At 46.8% G+C, this 27313-nt stretch overlaps 2 protein-coding genes across 2 annotated transcripts in view; both read right to left on the bottom strand.

The window, feature by feature from the left end:
- LOC310669594 (uncharacterized protein) overlaps positions 1–27313 on the bottom strand; it is a 570356-nt gene that overhangs the window by 260328 nt on the left and 282715 nt on the right. The gene's annotated exons all lie outside the window — the stretch shown is intronic.
- PLPP7 (phospholipid phosphatase 7 (inactive)) lies at positions 1595–27313 on the bottom strand. The gene is made up of 3 exons (XM_083424048.1): positions 26476–27313; positions 2210–3772; positions 1595–1853 (listed from the first exon to the last, which is right to left on the bottom strand). Exons 1-2 carry the CDS (start codon positions 26924–26926, stop codon positions 3408–3410), a joined length of 816 nt encoding a protein of 271 aa, XP_083280174.1. The 5' UTR covers positions 26927–27313; the 3' UTR covers positions 1595–1853; positions 2210–3407.

Raw genomic sequence — 27313 nt, 5'->3', positions numbered from 1 at the left:
GGGGAATAATTTGTTGAGGGTGAGAGGAATCTCAGAGAGGATGGAGATTCCTCTATTTCATTTTGGGCTGCTCTTGAGCCCAGGGAAAGTGTTGGGGCTTGGAACTGCTGATGGTGTAAACTGGCCAGCTTAAGAGTCCCAGCAGTGGTGGCTGTTTTTTGGCAGGAGAAGCCACATAGGATCCCCTCCTGCGTCTCGGTTGCAATAGGATTCCTTCTGTCTGCTTTGCAAGCTAGTGCTTCTCTGGTGACTTCCTGGGGAGAGGGCAACTTGTATGCCAGGGATAGATTTTCTATTTATTTGCTTCTCGCATTGATTACCCAACAACAAACAATCACAAAACAGCCACAGCTAAAAATCTACCTGCACCTACCTCAACAGGCATTGCCTATAAAGGTTGTTAGCCAAGCCAGTGTATATCTTATCACTGTGGTAGGGGACATTTTCAAGCCAAGCACCACTTTCCCATCGGGGTAACCTTCTGGGACCACATGCCAGTGGTGGGCAAGACCAAAGCCAAAAGTGGGTAGAGCAATGAATATAACTTTTGCCTTTGTTCAGTAGGCTAGTTTCTACACATGTGTATGTGCATATGTGTGCACACACACTCTCGATTCTTGATCCAAGCATGCAAGGAAAAATCACCAGTGTTTCAGGATATACGCTAGCCAGGTAAAGAGGGGTGGTGAGGAATGTGGCTTGGGAAAGGCCTGCAGGCCAGATAGAAAGAGCCAGTGGGCCACATTTGGCCCCCAGCCTAAAGTGCCACACCTCTGAGGTTAAATGTGTGAAGTAACTCTTGGAAGTTGGTGGAGATTTGAAGCCGCTCTTGCACTGTGTGTAATTTCTGGACAGTTTCACCGTATTTGATCCCCAGTGGGTTACCTTTTACTCTCAACTAACTCATACCCTCCAACATTTCTCTGATGAAAATCAGGACATCCCATTCCATAATGATAATTTTACTGTTTATACCCCACACATCTTACTGGGTTGCCCCAGCCACTCTGGGCAGCTTCCAATGTATAAAAACACAATAAAACATGAAATATCTTTTTAAAAAAACTTCCCTAAACAGGATTGCCTTCAGATGGCTTGGGGAACTGGATAACTCCATACCCTCCAACATTTCTCCAATGAAAATAGGGATGTCCTAAGGAAAAGCGGGACATTCTGGGACGGCTTCTCTCAATCAGGGATGTCCCTGGAAAGTAGGGGCACTTGGTGGGTCTGCTAACCCCCTCTCCCTTTTGGCCTGTAGATTCTGGGATGTGACATCCGCCTTGTCTTTAAAATGCATTCTCACCACATTCTGGGTTGCACTAGGTCTCAATCCTGCAACACCAACCTGGAAACAAAGGTGAGTCAGACCAATGGCCCATCTTGTTCAGTGTTGCCTGTGCTGACTGGCAGAGGCTCTCCAGGGTTTCAGGCAGAAGTCTCCCCCACCCCTACCTGGAGATGCCACTGGGGACTGAACCTGGGACCTTCTGCATGCAAAGCAGATGTTCCGCCACTGATGCATCCACCATCCTAACGGTTACTCCTTGGAAGACTTTAAATACTTAATTGAATTAAGGGGGGAAGAAACCCATTGCCAAACTTGACATATCCTTTATTATTTGTTAATTTCTGGCTCTGTGCCTGGCTTGCATGAGGGACAATGGATGCAAGTAACCCAAATAGAATTGCAATTCACTGCAGCAGAGGGTGGGAGAGTGACAGTTGCAATCTGGGATTCTGGACCATAGGTTTAAATTGCTCAAGGCAGCAAGAAGTAAGGCAGACATGGTTTCACTCAGCACTAACCTACTTCACTCTTCACCAAGCTGGTGCCATCCACATGTTTTGGACTACAGTGGTGCCTCGCAAGACGAAAAGAATCCGTTCTGTGAGTCTCTTCGTCTAGCGGTTTTTTTGTCTTGCGAAGCAAGCCCATTAGCGGATTAGCGCTATTAGCGGTTTAGCGGCTATTAGCGGCTATTAAAGGCTTAAGGGATTAGCGGATTAGCTGCTAAAAGGCTATTAGCAGCTTAGTGCCTTAGAAAAAGGGGGTGGGGAGCGGAAAAAAACCCCCAGGAATCGCAAGACATTTTCGTTTTGCGAAGCAAGCCCATAGGGAAATTCGTCCTGCGAAGCACCTCCAAAACGGAAAACCCTTTCGTCTAGCGGGTTTTCCGTCTTGCGAGGCATTCGTCTTGCGGGGCACCACTGTACAACTCCCATCATCCTGGCCAGCACCTTGAAGCCATCCATCAATGGCTAACCCTGAGACAAGCAGGTCACCTAGTCTCTGTCTGTGTATTTCTATTTAAATTATAACCATATTCACTATATTTGCATGCATACATATGAAGTGGTACATGCAAATTTTATGTGAATCTGTGTCCTCTTTTCTTCGGTGTTATGTTAAGTAGCCACCCTAGTGTCACCCATCTGTAGTCTGCTGAGCAGAAAAAATTAGAATCATGCTAATTACAGCAACAGGAGCAAATAAATGCCCTCAGATCTTGCTGCTTTAAGGAATTTTAAGAGATAGCTGGTGTTAGCCCTACTCAGAGTAGACCCATTGAAATTGCTGGATGTGATGAAGTTGCATACATTTAAAACAGTGTCATGCCATTTTAAAAAGTCATGGCTTCCCCTAAAGAATTATGTGGTTTGTTAAAGCCGCTGCAAGTTATCAGGAGACCCCTATTCCCCTCACAGAGCCACATTTCCCAGGGTGGTTAAACAGTCCATCCCTCTTCGCAGCGAGCTCTGGGAACTGAAGTTCTATGAAGGCAACAAAGGTTTCCTAACAACTCTCAGCACCGTAACAAACTACATTTCCAGGATTTATAGGGGTAAGCCATGGTGGGCACAGTCCTTCTTTAAAACGCTTAGTGTAGATGAGGACCTTAAGTCAATTGATTTTAGTGGGCCTACCCTGAGTATGACTTAGGGACTGAATAATAGAGCTCCAGATTGCAACCTTATAATTCACTTCACATCAAATTTCCTGGCCTCCACAAAAGAAAATCAATGCACAACCACATTCAACAACAAGGGGTAGGCATTCCAACAGTGTCAAGAGCGTGCCATCTAAACAAACAAACAGCAACAGAATGTAATTGTGTTCTCTCCCTACAACCAAATTAATTTTCCATCCACTTGGGAGTCAAGAAAACATGGCGAAATGTAGCAGTGGGTCTTGGCAGCACAACCGGCAAGAAATCATCCCAAGACATTGTGCTATAATAGATGCAACCAGGTCTTCACCACCCTGGTGGAAGTTGATACTCATTCCCAGCATGTGGAGGTTTGTGTACCATGTTTCGTTTTCGAAATCCTTCACTTTTTAAAAAGTGTATTCAAGTCTTCATTATGTAAAAATAAGGGGGAAAGGACAGTGCGTTGCTGCTGTTTCACCACATGGAGATCAACATCTGGCAAGTATTAGAAGACATCCACATCACCTCCACCAGCCTAAACTGCAAATAGCCAAACGCGAATCCAGAAAGGACGTCGGTGACATGGTGCCGCCCAACCATGATCCGGGAAAGTCCCACCAAGAAGGCCCAGATCACAATTAAGATCCGGAGCGGTACAGCTAAGACCAGATGGTTGAGGAAGAACTTGGATACCATGGCAGCTCGGCTGGCGTGTCCTGCTGGAAAAGCATAGACGTCCATGGTCAAGTAGTCCAACAGGCCTGGGCTTACGTCATACGGGCCCTTTCGCTTGGCCATCTTCTGTAAGCCAGCCACAATGATGATGTCCAGAAATAAGGCTGGAGCAGAAGAGAGAGAAAACAAGGCAGAGAATTAGAGAGACGAGCTGTCTGAGGCAAAAGGTTAAAATAATTATCTGAAGTGGTAACCATTAGGGTAGAAATTCATTTCATTTCACATTTTAATGCACTAAGAGACACGGAAGACAGAAGGCAATTTTGAAACTGTATGGTACATGTTTATTAAATACATTCGAGAAAACACAGCGTAACCCTTTAACCACTGGCTACCCACAGTTCACTCTGGGAACCTGTTAAGGCAGTTAAGGCGCATAAATGGTACAGTATAATGAAAACAAAAGTGTTATCCAAACCTGCTTAATATTTTACTATAATTCACACTGCATATGCATGAAGTGTTTCGTGGTGGGTGAGGGGGTAGATGGTGATGCTTTGCTACAAGCATTTCCCTAAACTGAAAAATAAAGGCTAACAAAAAATGTTCACATTTTAATGCAAACCTACGTAATTTGCCTCAAATAATATGTAAACCAAAACACAAATATTCTTTGAAATTTGAAGTTCTCCAGATTTTTGCAATGTGGTTCTTTGACCAAAAAGCAAACAGCATTGTACATAAAAATGCATATATTAGTGAAAATAACATATGAAAATGCATTGCATTAGGGGAAATTGCTTGCAAAATTGCATATAAAAATGTGTCTATTAGGAGCAATGACTACTAAAATGCTGGTGAATTTTTGTGACTTAAAAATAGTAATCCCCAGATTGCTTCAGAAATGCGGCAAACTGAACATAAAAATGGGAACATGAGATTCACCCACCATTAGTAACCATCAAATAACAAGCAGCCTCCTCTGATTAGTATTTTGTTCACTTGAAACATTTAAAGCAACGCTCTCAGACTTCCAGCTGAAGTGTGTGTGTGTGTGTGTATCTGAAAGGCATACTTACACCATGAAAATGTTTACTTTTTGAGTGTGTAAGTAGGGCTTAGTTTTTACATAGTGCCATGATAGCACTGGGACCCAGGTTCAAAACTCCATTCAGCCATGAAGCTCACTGTGTGCCTTTGGGCCAACCACTATTTTTCAGTTGGATTTACATCACAATATTGTTGAGAGTATAACAGATGAGGAGATCATGCATGCCATGTTGGCAAAAGCCCACTTTGAAGGAAAAGTGGGATATAAACAGAATTATATAAGAGACATGCACCTGTCAAATATTGTTGGGGAGCGATGACAAGATAATGACAGTCAATCAAAAGGTAGCTTGGCTTTGGAAGATGGTTGCCAAAGGTCTGTTTAGACAACGTAGACCAGTAATTCCTAAAGTTTGTGCTGAAGTAAGGTAGGCTGAGGAATATAGAAGCTGACTCCAGGTGGCCCAGTGAGTGACATGGCTGAGTGGGGATTTGAACCCTGGCACCCACTGTCTTAGTTTGACATTCTAGCTCTTGGGACCCCCGGTGTAGCACCTGGGGACCCTATTGTGCCCTCAGACATGTCCTTGGTGCCCACAAAAGCCCCATACCCATCACATTTTTTAAAAACAGAAAGGATTTGACTTGTATGGGTATGAGTGTACTGTGTAGATATTTTTCCTGTTTTTTCGGAGGAAGTTGGGGTTCTGAACATCTTTGATTCTCTTTCTGAGAAATGGGTATTTTGTGGTGCCTGGGGGAGTTCCCTGAGCTTCCAAACATAGCCCTAGGCCCCAAAAGGCTGGAAACACTTGCTCTGCTCCCTATTCCACACAGGCTCTCTATACTTAAGGCCTTCAAGAGACCTATGCCCACACAAAGAGTCTCACATTCACCACAGACCCACTAGAGTAACCTTGGGCACTCTTCTTTCAGCCTCCAATTAGCCTGTGTCATGGCACATCGTTCAGGGGCATAAACGTTCTGGTGTTTCTAATCAGCCGGAGTCCCTGTTTCACCAAATCGCTGGGAAGGTTCGGCGGCAACAGCAAATCAGGCCTGTCAGGGGCACAAGGCCTTCAGAAATAGATACAATTGGTGCCGTCACTCTGTGAGTAAAGGCTCAAGTTTCCTTATGTGGCCTACATACCAACAACCAAGGCTTCGGCTGCCTGGACTGCCTGCCCCAATCGCTTCAGCTATAGGGCAGGGTCACTGTGAGCCACTGGGATATTCCAGGGCCAGACACTGTCTGCATTGCTTTTGAATCCCATGGGGTAATAATCTTCCTCTTCCCTGCCCCAGTTGTTGAAGGTGACAGAACGCAACTCGGTGTCAGAGCACATATTCTGCACGCAGAAAGTCCCAGGATGAATTCTATGCTATCTCCAGATAGGATAGGCAAAACCTCTTGTCTAAGCCACTGGAGAACTATGCTACTCGTTGGAGAGGATAATGAGCTAGATGGGGCAATGGATTAACTTGCTGGCTGCAAGGCACCTTTCTGCTTTCCTAATAAAAATGGGTGGGGGTATGCAGGAGCTAGATTTGAGTTCTACCCTATGCGATTTGCTGCAGGAGATCAGTACGTGTTCCTGATTCCCAGTAGTTTTAACAATGGCAAGTAAAATTTCTAGCAATTTTGGTGTGTGTGTGCGCAAAATCTCTCAGTCTCAGTGCTTCTCATTTGTAAAATACAAATGTTAATTGGCTGCTTGGTGGTAGAGCAGAAAAGCAGAACCATCTCTGCAGGTGTAGATCATCTTAATGCAGCTGGAGCTGAAGGGAATTGTAGACTGAAACATCTAGAGGGGACCAGGCAGGCTGAAGGCTTCCCTGGCACTCTTCTTCTGTCTTTTTAAGAGGCATGGGTTTGATGTGTGCAATGACACGCTAGGTATCATTGCTAGGTGGCTGTATCGACGCACAGGCCCTTGAGCACACCCCTACTGATAACATCAGACAGCAGTGCCTAAGTTTAAAAGGGGCTTTTGTGTATTTTTTTAAAATGGAGTAGAATGATAGATGATAGTGTTGCTATTTTTAAATGGCATGCTCAGATGCACCATCTCTTTCCCACCCACACAGCTGTGTTGTGCCCACTAGTGTGACTGAAACACTAAAAAATGAACACACACAAAAGGAGCTGTATGTCAATTTCAAACATGCTTGTTTCGGTTTCTCGCAGCTTCTCATTTTTTTCCAGTTCAGTTCTCCATATTACTATGTTAATTTGCAGGAGAGGGGGAAAATAAAGTCCTTATGAAAATTCATCCACATTTTAGTGAATTTACCCTAATAAACACATTTTCGTATGCATTTTAACCAGCCACATACATTTTTGAAAATAAATTTCCAGTAATATAACCTTTGTAGACTAGTTTCACTAACATATGCATTTATATGCACACTTTACCCCAGTAAATCCATATTTGTATGTGTTACTTGGCTGGAGGACTGCATTGCAAAACTTGGGGAAGTGCAAATTTCAAACAGAGGCTGCATTTCAGTTTGTGCATTGTTTTGGAAAGTGAGAATTAGTTAAGCTTGCCTTTAACTAATTCAGATTTCTTCCTCTTTCCTATACCCCCCACACCCTTAAAATTCAAAAGGTTAACTGTAATTCCCCATGCAGCATACGGTGGAACAATGATTTCATAAAAATAGAAGTCAGCCGTCTGGATGCATGATAGAGGGAGAGATTGAGATTGTGAGAGAGCGCACACTTCCAGGCGGCTGCTATTTTCAGATGGGAGTCAGTCACATTTCGGCAGGTCCAAGTTGTGCAATTAAAGTTGACTTGGCATTCCATTCCCAGATTGGACTTTTTGTGATAAGGAAGGTGAAGGGGAAATGCATTGGAATATGTGGGATAACAACACAGCACAGTATAAACTCCCCGCAGACAAATTAGAATGAATGCTCTCTGCCTGACTGGGAGAGATAGGAAGCAGGGTTCATTCTTTGCCGAAAGCCCAGGTCCATCAGGCACTGTCCTGCTTTAATTAATTTTACGTAAGCTACTCTAGGGGGCGTTTTTGGCTGAAGAGCAGGGTATAAGTGCTCTAAATAAATAAATGCTCAGTAAACAGCCGGTGTCATCTAACCTCCCCACAAACATTGTGGAAACAAATCAAGATGAATACCCAATAAAGAGATCACCTGGAGGTGACCATAGACACACATTTCACAGTAGGGAAAAAAGGGCTATTATTTAAACAAGAGGTCATGCCCATAGGTATTAGTAGCCTAATCCATGGAGTTGCTTGGGAATGGTAAGAAACCAAACATTAGTTTTGAAAACCTGTTGGCCACCCGCCTTGATTCAAAATGGTGTGCATTGTATCCAAATATAAACGAAAACCTGCTCCTTGATTTCAAGGACTGTAATGCAATATTTGGTTAAGATCAGTGCTGTTTTGAAAGTTTCAGTCCACCATCTTGATTCATGATGGCATCCAATCATATCCAAACATAGACAAAAACCTGCTCCTTGATCTCAGGAAACATCACAGAAAATGTGGTTATGATATCTTAAGAGGTGCCTAGATTGCACAGCATACAGACAGCTTTCCACAATATTTAACGGATATGGGGGCTAAAGTGTGTGAGTGGGTATAAACCGCCTCATAAGCTAAATCATCAAAAAAGATGATGAGGTATGGGGTCAAGGAAGAGATGAGAAGTATAAGATATGTTAGACTCCCCTGTCCAAGATGATTAGGACTAACGAGTAAAATGGCTGGCTGACCCAAGACCCTCCATTCTTTTTGCACACTGTGCCCTTGTGAGCAAAGGCAATTTGTATCTCTGAACCAATTACTTTAGTGTGGCTTCTTCCCAGATTGCTGCGAAACGCAGCAACTTTGCAGCTGTTCTGGAGAGACAAAGCTCATCAGGAGGGTGAGTGGTGGAAATAGATCTTACACAGGGATGCTGATTTTCTGCTTAGCATTTTATTATATTAGTGCCAGTTTGGGAACATCCTGAGAGAGTAGCCTCCCGTTGACTCTCTTCCAACATCTTTCCTTACATATTCAAGGAATAAATTGTAAAGTAACAGGAGTGGAAATAGAATTAGTTGTAACAAGGAGGTTGCAGAGCAGATCTGGTGGGGGATGTGGTTTCGGGAGAGGGTTTGTGGCTGAGGAGATGTAACCTGGGTTAGTCCCGAGGTGCAGATGGAGAGGCCTGGAGAGCTGCATTTAGACCCAAGGGCCGAATTTCCCCCAGCTCTGCTTTCAGCCCTAAACATTAATAGATAGAAGGTTGGTGGCCAGCTTTCCCCCCTGGGCCCTGCTCCTCTGCCTTTGAAAGTTGCCCAGCAAATACAAACTGAGCAACTGAATCTCTTCCCAGACTTCATTCTCTATACAGGAAAAGCTTCGTCTCCTTAATTTTCTGGCATGCCATGCTGCTATTAAAGACAGAGGAGCATAGCCCAATAAAAAATAATAAGTTGGCAATCAGCAGCAAGGTCTTTAGAATGCAGAGGAAGACAGAGAGTAGTTGCAGAGTTCCCTAGAGATGCACAATGATTGATGAACAAACCAAGCCTGCTGCATTAGATAACTGCTCTGATGTTGTAGAATAAGCAATTCAGCACAGCTCACTAGAAAAGGGACATTTTCGTAACTATGCAGGTGCTGCCATGCTGGATCAGACCAAGCACAGAATTTTCTCCCCAGCAGCACAAGAATGTAAGACAAGCCCTGCTGGATGAGGCCTGGCGCCCATCTGCTCCAACATCCTGTTCTCACTGTGGCAAACCAGACGTAGCCATTTCAATGCCTCTAGGAAGTACACAGGCTTGGGACCCTGTGAAAAGGATTTTGAGAAGCGGATGGGACGGCCCACCTGTTAATCTCATGGTTTCTTAATGACGCTGTGTGACTGACAAGTGGGCCATCCCATCTACCTGTCAAATTTGAACTGCAAGGCCAATGCTGATAAGGACCTAGCCTTCAAAGCAAAAAAATTTCCCCACCCCAGAAGTAGAGCGAGAAAGAACTAAGCTGCTCTGATGGTTACTGAAAGCCTCTGGTCCTTCAGGTATACTGTGCCTGAACATGGAAGCTCCGTTTAGCTATTCTCCATCGGTATATTTGCCTTTTAGCTGGCCTCCATCAATGAACTCCTATGTAGTGTTCATTATGTGCTCTTAGAAGGTACATGGTGTGTCTGCCATGAGCACCAAGGCATGTTTCAAGCCTTAAGAGTGTGAGACCACAATATTTTTGGGAGCACTGTGTAGACAAGGTCCCCCAAGTTCCATTTTTAGCATTTAACCCTGGCATCCAGTGTTCTCTCTCTCAGCAAAAAAGAAAAAAAAAAGAAAAGGTTTTTTTAGACTTGTTCTCCTTGACACCCCTGCCCCGCACCCAAAAACCTAGTTCTTCAGCAGCTTTCAAGAAATATCCTGAATTCTCCTCTCTCCATTCTTCCTTTCTTCTCTCAGCTCATGTTTCTGTCAAGTCGCATTAGGGCCAGGCAGGCTATAGATGCGTACGGGTTCCCCCTCGGGTGAAGTCTCTTCCTTGCAGCTGCAAAACCACTCTCGGTGGGGGGAGGAACCTTTCTGTCTGTCCCCCCATTCCCTGCAGGGGTACCTTGCCAAGGTCACAAACTGGAGGTGGGACTTCAACTATAGTCAAACCACCCCCCCCCCCCGCAGGAGATGCTTTTAAGTGCTGACGGCACCAATAGCTCTGCTGAATCACAGAAACATTTATCCACACTCCGTTCTGGATTCAGCTGGCGTGCCATCGTTCATACCTGCTAAGTTCTGCCTGGAAGGGTTGCTATTAAGGCAAATCACATTTCACACCAGGGTGGAAATATAAATGGAAAAGGGGGCTGCGGAAAGAAGTGGAGGTGCAGCCGTTCCCTGTAATCTTTCACAGCACTGGCTCTGGCTTGGAGCATCCTGCACAGGCAGTGTGCCATCTGGTGTGCCCCTCATGCCACTGTACCCCAAGGTGGGCTTAACTGTAGTGGCAGGCAGCAGCATCCCACTCGGTGGCAGGTGAACCACCCAGCATTTTAATGACCCACAATGCGCCAACAAATAATCTCTTGAGAGCACCTGTGGGGCATTGGAAGTCCCGCAGCAGAGATCATTCACCAAGGGGTTAACTCTGCTGATATTAAAGAAAACTAGCGAAGAGGAAGACAGGTGGGGGTACTGATTAGTAACCCTGAATAGTGGGATGATCTTCATTAAGGTAGCATTGTGCTTTGCCTGGCTGTGTGGTTCCAATGGAGTTTTACTTCTGTATGCTTGTACATTGCCCTGTTATTTCAAAGCCTGAAGTAAGAAGGACAAAACACCCCTGGTTCCCCCACCCCTGCTCAATTTCCTCAGTAAGGTATTGTCAAGACTTTTCTCTCTGGACTCCTTCAACCTTATTTAAGTGACTTTGCTATCATGGGGAACCTTTAGTTCTCCAGATGTTGCTGAAAGACAACTCCCTCATCCCTAACCACTGGCCATGCTTGCTGGGCTAATGAGTTTTTGTTTAGCAACATCTGGAGGGCCAAAGCACTAAGGGAGTGGGAGTGCCGAGTGTCACACCTGAGTCCTACCAAGGCACTTAGGCGCTAGTAGCTGCACAAGGGTACCAGCTGCTGAGGCTGGCTCTGGTAACTCGGTACTGAAAATAACTACTGACCTTTGATGCCCTGATTTTGGCGAACATGACACATACCTCCCATGTGAAGGCATTTCTATGCTGCTTTCTGAGCATTCAAAGTGCTTTGCATACAATGATCTGTCACTTTTATGACAACCCTGCATGGTAAAAAGGTAAAGGGACCCCTATGGTAGATCTGTGTTATTAACCAATTTTGCAAATGGGGCATAAAGCAGATCTGGGGAATCTGTGGCTCTCCAGGTGTTGTTGGATTCCAATTCCCATCAGCACCAGCCAGCACAACCAATGGTTAGAGATTATGAGAACTGTGGTCCAGCAACATGTGGAGGGCTAAAGGTTTTCCAGCCCTGGCCTAAAATTTCCTGAATTCACAGCTGAAGTTAAATCTTAACCAGTCACTTCCTCGCCTGCCTCACAGCTCTCACTACCAGACTCTATGAGCCACTGCACTAAATGGTCATTGGTCCAGGATCTAGTTTTTGACACATATTTTCACCATCTATTGCATTACAGATTCCTGGATTGCAAGGGGTTGGCCCAGTTGACTCTTGGGGTCCCTTCCAACTCTACAATTCTATATTGCTATGATGCTATGACCACCTTGATACTTTGGGTTGGAGGACAGGCTGGTGGGTCTATAGTAGTCACTAGGCAACTGGTATGACCTCAGTATTTCAGCCATTTGATACAGCAGTTGATGGACCTACAATGGTTGCTAGGCCTCAAAATTCCAGTCACTTGGGGGGGACAGGCTAGTAGGCCTATAGTGGTCACTAGGCAACCTCTTGTGATAAAGCAGCAAGGTGGCTAAGGATAATAATTTATTTCAGAAATGTTAAAACCGCCTTTCAGGTTCTTGAGAGGTTCACAACACAAAATCAGAAGTGCAGTCCATGTAAAATCAGTCAGTGAGGAAGCCAAGCATGTTTCCCATGGAAGGAGTTCCACAAAAACAGAACGACCACTGAAACGTCCCTGCCTGATGGATATTACCAGTGGCCAGTCTTAAAGGCCAGGCAGGCTCAGAGTGCTGCAGGTGGTTCTTCACACAACCTGGTCCCAAGCAGTTTAGGGCAAGACTATGTTTGCAGAGGCACCTACCTATCTGTTATTAAAGTAAAGAACAGAACACACAGATTTCCCTTTCCCACCCCCAAAATTGGTTTGCATATTTCCTAAAAGCCAAAGGAAAACAATAATCAAGTTAGCCTTGACAAGAGAAACAAAATTACAGACAGCGACCGTTTTGCACATGTCCAGCTGACACACGACTGCTGACCGTTGGGTTCCTTTTGGACCCGGAAAAGGGTGGAATGGGTGCGGGTGTTATTTGTGCTCTGCTGATGTATGCGAAGTCTAGGAATGGAAGAAAGGTAAAGGGACCCCTGACAGTTAAGTCCAGTCGCGAATGACTCTAGGGTTGAGGCGCTCATCTCGCTTTACAGGCCAAGGGAGCCGGCATTTGTCCACTCCACAGAAAGTTTTTCTGGGTCATGTGGCCAGCATGACTAAGCCGCTTCTGGCGTAACGGAACACTGACACCAGAGCAGCGCACAGAATGCTGTTTACCTTCCCGCGGGAGCGGTACCTGTTAATCTACTTGCACTTTTTTTTTTTTGCATGCTTTCAAACTGCTAGGTTGGCAGGAGCTGGGACTGAGCAATGGAAGCTCACCCCGCCGCAGGGATTTGAACCGCTGACCTTCCGATCGGCAGGCCCAAGGCTCAGTGGTTTAGAGCACAGCGCCACCCACGTCCCCCAGGAATGGAACCTCCATGCAAAATGGTTGCTGCCTGTAGTAATAACAATAATACCAGTCTAGGAAGCTGTCTTATACTAAGTGAGACCACTTGTTCTATCTAGCTCAGTATTGCTACACTGGCTGCTCTCCAAGGTTTCAGGCAGGTGACACTCTCAGTTCTATCCAGAGATGCTAGGACTGAATCTGGGATCTTGTGCATGCAAAGTAGATGCCGTACCAACTGTGCCTTACAAGATCTCTGGCTTCAGCTGATTGAACCAAACCAGTCTAGCCAGTGCCTGAGCCTGCTATGGAATGTCTGCAAACACTCCACCTGCTCAAAAGTTATTTTCAACATAGGGACACACAAAATGCCAAGGAGACAGAAACAGCAGATACAGAAAGGAAACAATAGGATGACAAGTCAGTTCTTAAGCTGTTGAGTGAACAGTGTCCATGTGAAACAGTGGATGTGCAAAACAGTGCAAATGGTTGGATGCGAGTGAGAGAAAGAATTGCAAATAGAAGACACAAGCAAAGTTGTGAATTGTGAGTCTTGAATCATGGCAGTGGTGGTGATTAAACATTATTATGCTACAAGCAGGGATAGTGGAGAGATTTTATTTTGTCTGCATTTTAATGAGAAATGACTTAATTCACACTTTGCCAACCAATGTGTGAAGTGAAACATGGCTGCCCTTTGAAATTTGCACTTCTCTAAATTTAGTGGTGCAGTTCTCCACCCAAGCAGTGTGTACAAAAATGCACACATTAGTGGGAAATGTGCATCAAAATGCATATATCAGCGCAAGTAGCTTTTTAAGAAGTGCATTACGCTGAGGAAATTGCTTGCAAAAATGCATATATTTGCCTGCAAACATGTGATTAATTGATAAAACTTGCACAAGAATGGTGATGAATTTTCATGGGGATTTCTTAAAATATATGTTTAAAAATCAGAAAATGCAGCCTAAAGAACTCTATTAACTGTATTTAAGACTGGAAAAAATGACAAACTGAAATTGACAGATTCATCCCTCCCTAAGTGCAAGTTACAGTGGCAGTAAAATAGGAGCTCCTCCTATTTATACAAAGACAGTCCTAGTCAGACACAGTTTGCTCTTTGTCAGTGCATTTAATACATCAGATGAGACAGGAGAGAGAGAGAGAGAGAGAGAGAGAGAGAGAGAGAGAGGGAATGTAAGCAGCCTGCATCATCTCCTGGACTTGGGGCGAGGTGTTTACCGCAGCTTCCAAGGAGAACAGAAAAGAGTGAGATTCGTGGTGTGATCTTTGATGGCAATAGATACTCTCATTCACATCCCGAGGCTGTGAGGAGTTGGGACGTCATATTCCAGGAGAAGAAGAGGAAGCATTCCCTCTCTCAGCCCCTGCCTGCCTCTTCTTCAGCCTGCACAACATTTGGAATTTATCCCACATCACTGCACACCTACCGAGATCACAGCAGGTCAAGCGAAGCCCAGAAAGTGTGTGTGTGTGTGTGTGTGTGTGTGTGTGTGTGTGTGTAGTGTTGCCTGGTATTAAGCACATCTTCCTGCTTGCGTTTATAAATCTAACAATGAAGGGGCCAAGGATGAAACATGAATGCACATCACTGACCATCTCAGAAGCTCCCTTCCATAATTCTGTGTATGATATCACACAGTATATTCACCCACATCTTACTGCAGAAGAATTTATGTTATCACCATAGAGGAAGAGAGCTGTGTGAAATAATTATTCTGAAATTGATTTCTGATACTTGAGAATTATTGAGTTTTTATGTACAGTGTCCCAACCGCCAACAGAGAGCACACATGCTTAGGCACACATAAAATAAAAGTGTTATGGAAATTGCTATTGAAATGCAGTCATAAAGATGCGTGGAACAGTTTAATGCTAGATGTGTATCACTCACATTTATTCTAGACCATTCATTACCCTTGCCTCTCATCGGCCTTTTCCTAAAATGTGTTGGTTGTTACTGTTCTGAGATGAGGGTGGCAAATGCTGCAATGGCTGGTAAAGTCATGAAGACACAGGTGGCACAAATCTCTTCTACTTTTCAGTGTATAAAAAGTAACCTAGAAACTATGGGCTGTATACAATCCTCATTCTATTAACAGTAACCCCATTGAAAATAATGGCAATTACTGACAGATTCATTGATGGGTCTAACTCTGAGCAGAATGTTATCCCCATAACAAGCACAACTCTAGCAGGCAAATTTATTTATCATTCATTCACTGCTTTTATATTCCACCTTTCATACATGGGTCTCCTCCTCCTCCTCATTTGATCCCCACAAAAACCCTGTGAGGTAGGTTAGCATCAGCAGCAGGGACTGGCCCAAGGTAACCCAGTGAGCTTTATGGCAAAGTGGGGATTCAAACCCTGTTCGTTCCCAGGCTCTAGTCTCTAACCACTACACCACACTGGATCATACTGCACTGTGCCTATTTTTTGAACTTATGGGTTTTATCCAACATCTTATCCCATAGTCCTATTGAAATGTATAATCATGATTAACTTAGGCCTATTAATTTCAATGGGCTTACTTTGAGTAGAATTTAGTTAGTTAAAGCCCTGTGGTTTTTTTACCTGAGATTTTGCTGCTGGTGGAATTAATAAACCAAGAAACAATGCCTTGCTATAACATCTGACCTAGGGAGTGTGGTTAGTTGTTTCTTGCAGTCAGCAAGCCGACAACAAATCACAAGTTAAGGTTAGCTAGTGACTGTGGCTTGGAGCAGCAATAAGCAAGTCTGGCTTATTATGTTTTAACGCAGCCAATGAAACTTGTGTTGGGCTACCTACTAAGCTAATGGTCAGTAGGTTAGCCTCCTTAGATTAGGTTGACTACCACTCCACCAACATAGGGGAGATGAGAAAGAAAGAGAACAGGCTCGTATCTTCTGCTAATGGGGCTTCCAACTCAGATTGGGTTGATTGACATTCCCCCCTAGAACAGAGGATATATAAGAGAGAAAGAGAGAGAGGGCGGGGGGGGGGGGGAGAGCACACTATCTCCAGCCATTCTCTAATCCCATCCTTTTTTCAACAGCCTGGCTGCAAAGGCTGAGCCAGAGGTTGGCTCTCAGCCCAGTGACTGCATCAGAAATTTTGCCTGGTGTGTCAAAATCCAAAAGTGGACAAGCTAAAACAATCTGTCTTTTCATTTCCCAAAGCAACAGTGTCCCACCAGATCCCGTCACAGGCCATGTAACCTAGCCCCCCTGAATACAGGCACACCTGAATCCTGGAAATTCAGCATCCAATTTGCCTGCAATGCAATGGACACAAAGCAATAAATTTCTCCCTGCAAAGCGAGTTCAAACCAGGTCAGAGTCACTTGTCTGGTGCAAGGAGGTGGCTACACAAAACCTTCCGTATCAGGTTGCATTGCAGGTCATATTGGCCCATATTGCCACGACAACAAGCAAGCGGCAAAGCACCAGAACAACAGCCCCCCCCCCCATGTGCATAATAAGGTTGAAAGGCCTGGATTTTGAAACTTATACAGGGTTAGTTTTGATGCAATGTTTCACACTCGTGGGATGATGTCAGGACCTAACTCTGAAGCTATAATCACAGAAACAGCTCTAGGGTGTTTTGGAGCCAGCAAATGGATCCATTTTGCTCTGTCAAAGCTTCAGAGTGGGTTGTGCACCCTACTCTCAGCAGCCAGAAACATCATAACCAGACACTGGAGAGACCTGTCAGGAGTAAGCATGGACCAATGGTACCAAATAGTATGGGAAACAGCCCTACTAGAAAAATTAACCAATAAACTGAAACTGACACAGGGACAAACAGAAGACACCTTTACCCCGGTATGGCTCCTCTTCATCACATACACAGCCAAACAAAACAACGACAAGAATCCACCAACAGCATACAAATCAATATGGCTAACCCACCCCACTCAAACATGAAAACAAAGTTCACCACAGCCAATCACAAACAAACAACCACACCCTAGGCCAAACCCAACCTCTCTCACAACCAAAGGAACACAAGCGAATAGCGAAGAGAACCTGCACAAGCAATGCCGACACAAAACCCCACACATACATTAAGTAAAATAGAAACATCACCACCCAACCCCAACCCCACTCACCATTTCCCCCTCCACCTCTTTCCCTCTTTTCTTCCTAATGTAACACTAATGTCTCAACAAATGAAACTGATCTGTAGAAAATGCAACTTGAAAAAAAGAGACATTGCACATACTTTTGTAAACCAAGAAATCTTTAATAAAAATACATTTAAAAAAGAAGAAGTTGTGCAATGGTTGTGCAATGGATCCTATGACCCATCCTGGCATCTGATGACTGGCAGATGGGTGGCTAGGCTAATCAGCGCATGTTCAAATGCCCGCAATGCAGGGAGGAATCTGCAACATCATGAACTACATCATGCTTGTTATGTTTTTATTATTGAATTCCTTACCTGCCTTTCATAGCAATATAAAAACACAGTATTGAAATGGGCTAAAACAATTTACCATCAGAAGAACCAGAGAGGCCCCAAAGGTCAGGGTAAACCTATTGCAATGGCAGCCTTTTGGTGTCCAGGGTCAGGCCTAGCATCCCAAGCCATGCTACACCTTTTAGGCTCTGCACCCTTAAGCGTAGCGATACTACAATTGGAAGCTGGTTAGTTTCGCCAAGGCCTGGTAGTTATTAGCTTATGGAAACACAACAGCAGGTTTTTCTGCTGTTGGCTTTTCCATTGTGCTGCAGAACACACTCCCCACTGAAATATAAGAAGCCCTATCACTATTGGCATTCTGCTGGCTTTGAAGATGTACCTATTTACAGGGGCATTCTCTGGATATCAGAACTTGATCCTCCCATTTGACATGCTGTGTTGTTTTAATGGGATAGTTTCATTATATCTATAATTATGCTTGTTTATTTTAACAGGATTGTTTCATTGTGTATTTCAATTACAAGTACCGTATTTTTCGTCCCATAGGACGCTCCGTCCCATAGGACGCACCTACTTTTTTGGGGGGGAAATAAAGGAAAAATTTTTTCCCCTTTATTTCCCCCCCAAAACCAGGTCAGGGAGGAGCGGGATGGCGGCGCTGCGCCTCCCCGCTGTCCCCCGAGCTTGTGGGGCTGGCCGATGTCTGCCCGGCGCGAGGGCGCTCTGCTTCAGGGCGCCCCATGCGCCGGGCGGCAGGCTGCCGCCCGCAAGCCTTGCGCGCCGGGGGGAGTTCTCCCCCGGCGCGCAAGGCTTGCTGACACTTGCGCGGAGCACGGGGCGTCCTCCGAAGGGCGCCCCGTGTTCCGCGCTGCAGGCTGCCGCCCGCAAGCCTTGCGCGCGGGGGGGAGTTCTCCCCCGGCGCGCAAGGCTTGCTGACGCTTGCGCGGAGCACGGGGCGTCCTCCGAAGGGCGCCCCGTGTTCCGCGCTGCAGGCTGCCGCCGGCAAGCCTTGCGCGCGGGGGGGAATTCTCCCCCAGCGCGCAAGGCTTGCTGACGCTTGCGCGGAGCACGGGGCGTCCTCCGAAGGGCGCCCCGTGTTCCGCGCTGCAGGCTGCCGCCCGCAAGCCTTGCGCGCGGGGGGAGTTCTCCCCCGGCGCACAAGGCTTGCTGACGCTTGCGCGGAGCACGGGGCGTCCTCCGAAGGGCGCCCCGTGTTCCGCGCTGCAGGCTGCCGCCCGCAAGCCTTGCGCGCCGGGGGGAGTTCTCCCCCGGCGCGCAAGGCTTGCTGACGCTTGCGCGGAGCACGGGGCGTCCTCCGAAGGGCGCCCCGTGTTCCGCGCTGCAGGCTGCCGCCCGCAAGCCTTGCGCACCGGGGGGAGTTCTCCCCCGGCGCGCAAGGCTTGCTGACGCTTGCGCGGAGCACGGGGCGTCCTCCGAAGGGCGCCCCGTGTTCCGCGCTGCAGGCTGCCGCCCGCAAGCCTTGCGCGCGGGGGGGAGTTCTCCCCCGGTGCGCAAGGCTTGCTGACGCTTGCGCGGAGCACGGGGCGTCCTCCGAAGGGCGCCCCGTGTTCCGCGCTGCAGGCTACCGCCCGCAAGCCTTGCGCGCGGGGGGGGAGTTCTCCCCCGGTGCGCAAGGCTTGCTGATGCTTGCGCGGAGCACGGGGCGTCCTCCGAAGGGCGCCCCGTGCTCCGCGCTGCAGGCTGCCGCCCGCAAGCCTTGCGCGCCCAGGGGAACTCCCCCCAGGTGCGCAAGGCTTGCGGATAGCTTCCTGGAGCCTGGAGAGCAAGAGGTGTCGGTGCGCACCGACGCCTCTCACTCTCCAGGCTTCCGCGAAAACCTGCATTCGCCCCATAGGACGCACACACATTTCCCCTTCATTTTTGGAGGGGAAAAAGTGCGTCTTATAGGGCGAAAAATACGGTACAGTATTTATATTTTAATATTTGTGTTACAAGCTTTTATACTTTGTAAATCATTTAGAATAGATTCTTTATTGTCATTACACAAGTGCAACATTGCACAAGTGCAACGAAATTGGATGCCATCCCTTAAAAACAACAAAAGCAAAACAACAACAACAACCAAACAAACCACATTCCAGCCACACCCACACCAACACCCATCAAACTCCCAGGTCACACTATCGAGTTACAGCATTCAAAAAGGCCACAGCTCTTGGATAGAAACTGTTTTTCAGTCTATTTAGAAGCCCGCTTTGGCACTACGTCACATACTAATTAAATAGCAACAACAACAACAATAATTATGAAAGTGCCATGATAAAAGCTGGTGGGTGTGCTGTTTTTTGAGACAAGCCCACAACAGCAACCAGAATGTACTCACCTCCCTCATTCTTTCCTTTGCCAACTTAACCCTGAGATCCAACCCAAGAGGATATCTATCATTTCTTTATCTGAAGACAACTTGGAAATGTCAATTGGACCAAAATGCAGTGGTTAGGTTACTGGCTGGTCTTCCATTTATACCTCATAAAACAGTTGCACTGGTTGCCAGATTATTTTCAGGCTCAAGTGAAGGTGCTTAGTTAGTGCTTGAAGCCCTAAACAACTGAGGCCTCAAATATCTGGGAGACCAACCCTACATACCCTCCCTGGAGGTTAAGATCAGCAGAGGGTAGTTATGCCGCCCTAAGAAGTTGAGGGCGGTGGCAGCAGCCCAGGTGAGGGCTGCATGGCAAAGGCCATTCTCACAGCAACCCTGTGAGGTTAGAGATAGCCATTGCTCTCCTCTATTTTGGAGGGCTGTTAGATTTCCACCTACACATATGAATTACCATGTGCAGATTTGAAGCAAATTGGCATCCCCCCCCTTTGCCCTCTGTTTTTTGGTGGTGCTAATTCTCATTTTTTGACAATGCAAAACAGGCCACCTTATGTGAGGTAGCTTAGGCTGAGAGATGGTGATCAGCCCAGGATTATCCAGTGAGCTTTAAGAATGTAGGAACTGATTCTAAGTCAGATCATCTAGTGCAAGGCTGTCCACACTGGACAGTAGCCAACGTGCTCTCTGTGCGTTTTGGAATACAATTTCCTCCCACCCCTGAACATTAGCTATGTTGGCTAGGATTGATGGTAGTTGTAGTCCATAATGCCTGGAATATACCATGTTGGCTACTCCTGGTCTACACTGATTGGCAATGGACTTTCCCACTTGGTGATGGCAGGGATTGAACCTGGGACCTTTCTGCATGCAAAGCAGATGCCCCAACACTGAGCTATTGTCCTTCATTTAAAAATAAACCAAGAGCCCAGTCCTCAATATTCTGAACATGAGAAGTTAGGGATTGAACATGGGATGCTCTGTCACTGAGCTGCAGCCCTTCCCTCTGGTCCACCACACTAATAGCAATGTAGCAACCCATTTGGGTGCTCGTGGGGGCACGCACGCACGCACTGCCCAAGGGGGTGGGATGATCCATCCATGGAGGAGGGGTGAGTGAGCCAAGCCCTGGACCATCCTGATTTTGTAACTGCACTCATGGGGCCTGGCGGAGCCTCGTTTTGCTCCATCTTGGCAATGCCCGTCCACCAAGCACAGCCCAGCAGGTATCAGGGTGCTGCTGCCACCTCTGCCCAGGCAACTGGGACTGGGGAGGGAAACCTGCAGGCCAGCGCACACCAACCGCATCCCTCCTGGGTGCCCTCCTGGCGCCACACCCTGTGTTGCTTTTTTCTGGCAGTACTGGACCCGCTGGAAGGCAGTCACAGCCAAGTGGAGGCAGTGGCTGGCGGGCATGCAGGCTGCGTGCCACCCGTGTCCCATGTTGAGCTTTGGGCCATCTGGGTAAGCCTACCGCTCAATGTGGACCACCCTTCCCACACGCCCTTAGCTACACTAATGCACACTAACCACAGCTAGAATAGTTTCTACAGGGCTTCCAAAATTCTGAGACTTGGCAAATGTGCTGTGTTGTCTCGTGGTTTTGCAGGGCTCTTGTAAAAGAGACTTCAGTGCAGCAGGTCTATGTGCCTCTTGCCACACCTCTTCCTGGGGTGTGGTCCTTCGGCAGATGCCCAGCCATTTCAAGGTTTGATGCTGGGTCTACACATGCAAGGACGCGGGTGGCGCTGTGGTGTAAACCACTGAGCCTCTTGGGCTTGCTGGTCAGAAGGTTGGCGGGTCAAATCTGTGTGATGGGGTGAGCTTCCATTGCTTTGTCCCACCCATTGGCGTAGGAAGGGGTGTGTGGTGAGTGCAAGCTGCCCCGGGTATCATCACTGAGGGGGTGACAAAATGGCAAAAATATGTGTTTTAAAAATAAAATAAAATTAGGGCTCACAACCATATTTTTTTAAAAAACTCCTGCACCCACGACACACCCTTCCTACGCCACTGGTAGCTAGGTGAGGCGGGGGCACTGGGTGCCACACCACAGGGCCTGCAGTGTGCCTGAGCCACACGTCTCTCCTGAGGGGGAGGCGGCAAGCGGACTGCCTGCAAGCTCTGCGCTGCTTTTTCGAGCAGTGCAGGGCTTGTGTCTGCCCACTGCCTCAGCCGTCCTACAGCGAGAGGCTCCACACAACATGCCCTGCCTTGGCTCGCCCCACCCCCATGGGTGGCTCGCTCCATCCTCAGGTGCAGGATGCGCGCACTGCACTGGGCACTCAAGTGGTGAGCTACGCCACTGGTCCTAGCTCCTGCCAACCTAGCCGTTTGAAAGCATGCCAGTGCAAGTAGATAAATAGGTACTGCTGCGGCAGGAAGGTAAACTGCGTTTCTGTGCACTCTGACACTTGTTACCGCGTCCCGTTGTGAAGAAGCAGTTTAGTCATGATGACCACATGACCCAGAAAGCTGTCTGTGGACAAATGCCGGCTCCCTTGGCCTGAAAGCAAGAAGAACGCCACACCCCATAGTCTGGACTTAAACACCCAGGGGTCCTTTACTTTTACCTTACACATGCGCAATGATGGTGGTGGGGAGCTTCTCAAAATGGAGAGGTAGCCACCAAGAACACCTCCCCTTCCCACCCTCACTGTCGAAATTCAGAAGCTGCCCTCAGTGGGCTTCAGAGATAGTACAGTAAAAGGACCAAAGGGTGGAGGAGGTGGCTTATGGCAAAAAATATCTGGGTCATTCCACATCAAATCAGCGCAAAAAAACAAGGGTTTCGCCACCCACCGTCTCGGAGTTTGATGAAACTTGGTGTACACCCTTCCCTTATGGTTGAAAGAAACCCCCTTAATTTTTTTCCTCTGTCTCAAACGGTTTTAATTTTATAGCACTTCAAAGTTTCGTGAAATCTGTGTTTCTGTCCCTCTTGAGATCCTCGGCCTTGTGTGCATTTTATTTTTTTCCTCCATAAGCAATGATCAGATCAATTTGAAATTTTACACAGAGATCAATAACATGATGAGGATTTCAGGAAAAAATACACCAGCATGCAAAAGATTTTATGAATGCTTTAAAAAATGTATAAATATAGCTTTTTTGGTAGAAAAACTAGGTTTAGAAAACCTAAATTTTCAGCATTAGGGCACAATGCAATCAAAAGTTTCTGATGGTGAAAATTATTGCAAAGACATGCTGTTTCTCAACATAGAATAAAATTTATGGGTCTCTTATGTCTTGTAACAGAATTTTACGTTTTTTGGACATCATGGGGAGGAAATGGCTACTGGGTACAACTTTCCTACAATCCATAGGTGTAAAAGAAAAAATTAATGAAACAAAGTTGTTCCTCTTAAAATCTAAAATAATATTGGTTATTACAGGGTTTTCCTCCAAAAAGTGAATACTTGTTTTTCAGTTTTGGGGTATTTAAAACTATGAAAATTAGCTATATCGTGAAATCAATCTAAAAAAAAATCTTTGCAATAATTTTTACCATCAGAAACTTTTGATTGCATAAGGGAAGGGTGTACACCAAGTTTCATCAAAATCCGGGATGGTGGGTGGCATGACTGCGTTGAGCTGATGTGGAATGACCCATCTGGAGATATTTCGAGACATCTCTGAAGCGTGCTAAGAAAGGTCAAAGATGGAGAAGGAGGAGGATTGATTTTTTTTTATGGTTAGAAATGAGGTACTGGTACTTTTGTTAAAAGTGCTGTGGGTGCCCATCCAAAATGGCTGCCATGAGTAGCAAAAGAAAAGGTGGTGGTGTATTGGTGAGCACCTTCACCCACACCCACACCCACCAATAATAATAATAATAATAATAATAGGTTATAGCCAGTGCTAGTCCTACTCATTTGAAACCCATTGAAAATAATGGGCATGACTTAGTTCCATTAATTTGAATGGGTCTACTCTGATCAGAACTTAGTTGTATACAACCCAACAACAACACGTTTTCACACACTATTATACTAACATAATAAGAGCCTGGCTGCTAGAACAGGTCAAAGGCCCATTGGAACCAAGATCCTCTTCTCACAGTGGCCAACCAGATGCCCAGATGGGAAGCCAGATGCCTAACGGGATGATAATCCCTGAACTCCCTTTAACCTCTGAATGGTTTACCCTATTTAAAGGATAACTGAGATGGGCTTGCTAGGCCTTTTGTGGCTCAGACTCTTGAGACTAAAGGGGAGGAGCCTATGGCTCAGAGGTGGAGCCTGGGACTGATGGGAGCTGTAGTCTGAAATGGCTGGGGGATAATCAGCTTGGGGAAAGGCTGGTCTAAGATGTTTCAGTTATCCTCATGAAACACTCACAGATGGTGTTATATATGACAGCTAAAGCCATGGAAACCAGGAAGGGTGGAGCTAGAGTAAAAACCCACATGTGGTTAACAGTAAGGTTGGTCTTTATCATCTATCACTTCCTTGTTTTAGCTGGAGGCCCTCAGAATTGAGCGTAGGACCTTTGACATGCATATCAGGTACAGTTACCACGCAGTTTTAGCACCCCTGACAGCCACTGAAGAATGGAAACTTGTCAGGTACAACAAGATGTTGCAGAGGAGAGGGTTCCAATTCAAGGTACCAGCCAGCCATACTCATTTCTGTGGCTCTCCATTCCATTCTCACTCTCAATCTTTTTCATAGTTGGTCAGCATTCTGTGGCTACTGAGTATACTCAGTTCTTGTTCAGTTATTTTGAGAGGGGTATTTTTTCCCTCCCCTTAGTGTCCCGCCATAAATATTCTGCAGACCTTGGGGTTCCCTCTACGTAATCCGTGACAGAGGCACGTCTGCAGCCTGCAGCGTTCGTAACCTGCAGCGCTGCATCTGCGCATGCACATGACGTGATTTGGCGCTTCTGCGCATGCACGAAGCATGATTTAGTGCTTCTGCGCATGTGCAAGCGGCGAAACCTGGAAGTAACCCTTTCCGGTACTTTCGGGTTTCCCATGGTCCTCAACCTGAAAATGCGTAACCCGAAGCGTTTGTAACCCGAGGTACTACTGTATTGTCTATCCTGACTGGCAGCATCTTTTGAGGTTTTCAGATCAGCGTATCTACCTAGAGATGTCAGGACTGAACCTGGACTTCATGCGATGCAAATCCTCTGGAGCTAGACCCCTTCCCCAAAGTTAGGAACATATGCAAATTATGTGCTTATACTAGCATTGAGTATAATCATTGATACCCATATTGCAGAATTGAGATCTGAGAATGAAGAGGAAGAACATAGTGGCCGGAGGATGAGTCTGAGAAGAACTTGGCAAGATTATGAGTGGCAACTTGGCATAACCTGTTGGGTTGTGGGTTCAGCCTGACAGAATCTGTCTTTCTAGGCTTTTCAGACAGTGTGGTGTAGTGGTTAGAGTGCCGGACTTGGGAGACCAGGGTTCAAATCTCCATGTAGCCATGAAGTTCATCTTGGGCCAGTCACTGCCTCTCAGCCTAGTCCACCTCACAGGGTTGTTGTGCAGATTAAATGATGGGAGGGGGACAATGTACACCATCTTGGGCTCCTTGAGGAAAATGGTGAGATATATAAGGTAAAGGTAAATATACCCCTGACCATTAGGTCCAGTCGTGGCCGACTCTAGCGTTGCGGCGCTCATCTCGCTTTATTGGCTGAGGGAGCCGGCCTACAGCTTCGGGATCATATGGCCAGATGACTAAGCTGCTTCTGGCGAACCAGAGCAGCACACGGAAACACCATTTACCTTCCCGCCGGAGCGGTACCTATTTATCTACTTGCACTTTGAGATGCTTTCGAACTGCTAGGTTGGCAGGAGCAGGGACCGAGAAACAGGAGCTCACCCCGTCGCGGGGATTCGAACCGCCGACCTTCTGATCGACAAGTCCTAGGCTCTGTGGTTTAACCCACAGCGCCACCCGCGTCCCGGTGAGATATATATGCAATGCCAAACAACAACAACACAAAAAACAAACAAATAAGAATATATGTCAGAACGTCATTTTACTTTTGTTCTGCTGTCACCATGAAAGGGCAAAGACCAACGCTGATATTCTTTTAAGAGAAATGGAAGGAGGCTAAACCAGACACTTGTTGCTCTGCACGTGGGCCTCCAAAGGTGCAGACTTACAAATAACCACTACACCACACCTTAAGACAATATGTTGGTCTTCATCCAAAGCCATCTTCCCTATTCCATGACTTCAAGAGATGCTCAAGAAAGCAAAAGCTAAGAACAGTAAGGAACGGTAGGTGAGGGTAGGAAGAAAGCCACCTAAGCCACATGCCGAGGCGATGGGCAGCGCAGGCTAGTCCATCAGGGCAAATGGGGCACTGCCCCACCAACCTCAGCCTGCCCTCAGCAAGCCCCCTCCTGCCCGTCTTCTTACACACAACCAGTCCAAGGGTGGTGGCAGCGCTGACTGTCACCTTGCCCCTCTGTAGTCTCAGGGTTGCCTTTGTGGAACTCAGCAGTGGGGAGGAGGATGGGGACCAGACCAGAATTAGTTGGCTCTGCCCGTCATGGGCTGTGACTCTACCTACTGTTCGGGCTCCCTGCCTTCCACCCCACCATTCCCACTGGGCACCGGGCACCACTGGATATAGGCCTCGAAAGGAAAGGACGAAGTGGGAAGGTGCAAAGGGACTCACCCAAAAGTAGGTTCATGAGGACCTCCTGGCCTGCCAGGGTGCTGCTCTTCACCAGACAGATCAGTGTGCCGCCGATCCAAGGGATCCCATGCCCGGTGATCCCGATGAGGTTGATCATGGAGCGGGCATTGCCCCAGGACGAGGCGTTTCTGGCACACACCCCAAGCCTCTTTGAGAGAGAGATGTCGATGGCCAGAAGTGAATTGTAGGCGATTCCTTTGAAGGAAGGGTTCAGCTGCATGCAGTCTTCCTCAGGCAGCTGCTGAGATTGCCTCCGCTCCTTGGCACCTTCGTTTGGGGCAGGAGTGGGGCCGGGCTGGCTGTTCTGCCTCCGGCCAGCGCTCCTGGGCTCTTGGGCACCTTTCAAGGGCTGGTTCAGAGACATGAACTCAGCCCTGTTCAAGACATTGTTCCTGTCTCTCGCCCTGGCCCGACTTTGAGATGCCGGCATGGTGCAGGTCTCTCTAAAAAAGAAATTTAAAGAGGAGGGGGGAAAGAAAAAGAGAGAGAATCCTCAGACTTCTTCTTTTTTTCACCCCTCCCCAAGACCTGAGCAGCCCCTACCCCACCTCCCTCAAAAGTCATGAGCCTGGTAAGACGGGCAGCTGTTAAATATAGAGATAGGAATGCTCAATGCACATGGCTGTTTACTTTGCAGGCCCACCAAGCTTGGAGAAGGAGGGGCAGAGAAGAAAGAGATAAATGACAGTAACAGCAGCCAGTCTGGCACCTGATCAATGCCCAAGCAGCCAATAGGCAGGCATCAAAGGAGGGCAATTTGACCAGTCAAAAGGTTTGGTTGCTTCTGGCTTGGTCTATTTAAATCTTCCAATTGCTT

The sequence above is a fragment of the Podarcis tiliguerta genome (assembly GCF_965153285.1).
Source record: "Podarcis tiliguerta genome assembly, chromosome: Z".
NCBI lineage: Eukaryota > Metazoa > Chordata > Lepidosauria > Squamata > Lacertidae > Podarcis > Podarcis tiliguerta.
The sequence above is the reverse complement of the archived record's forward strand: the minus strand, read 5'-3'. Positions and strand labels throughout refer to the sequence as shown.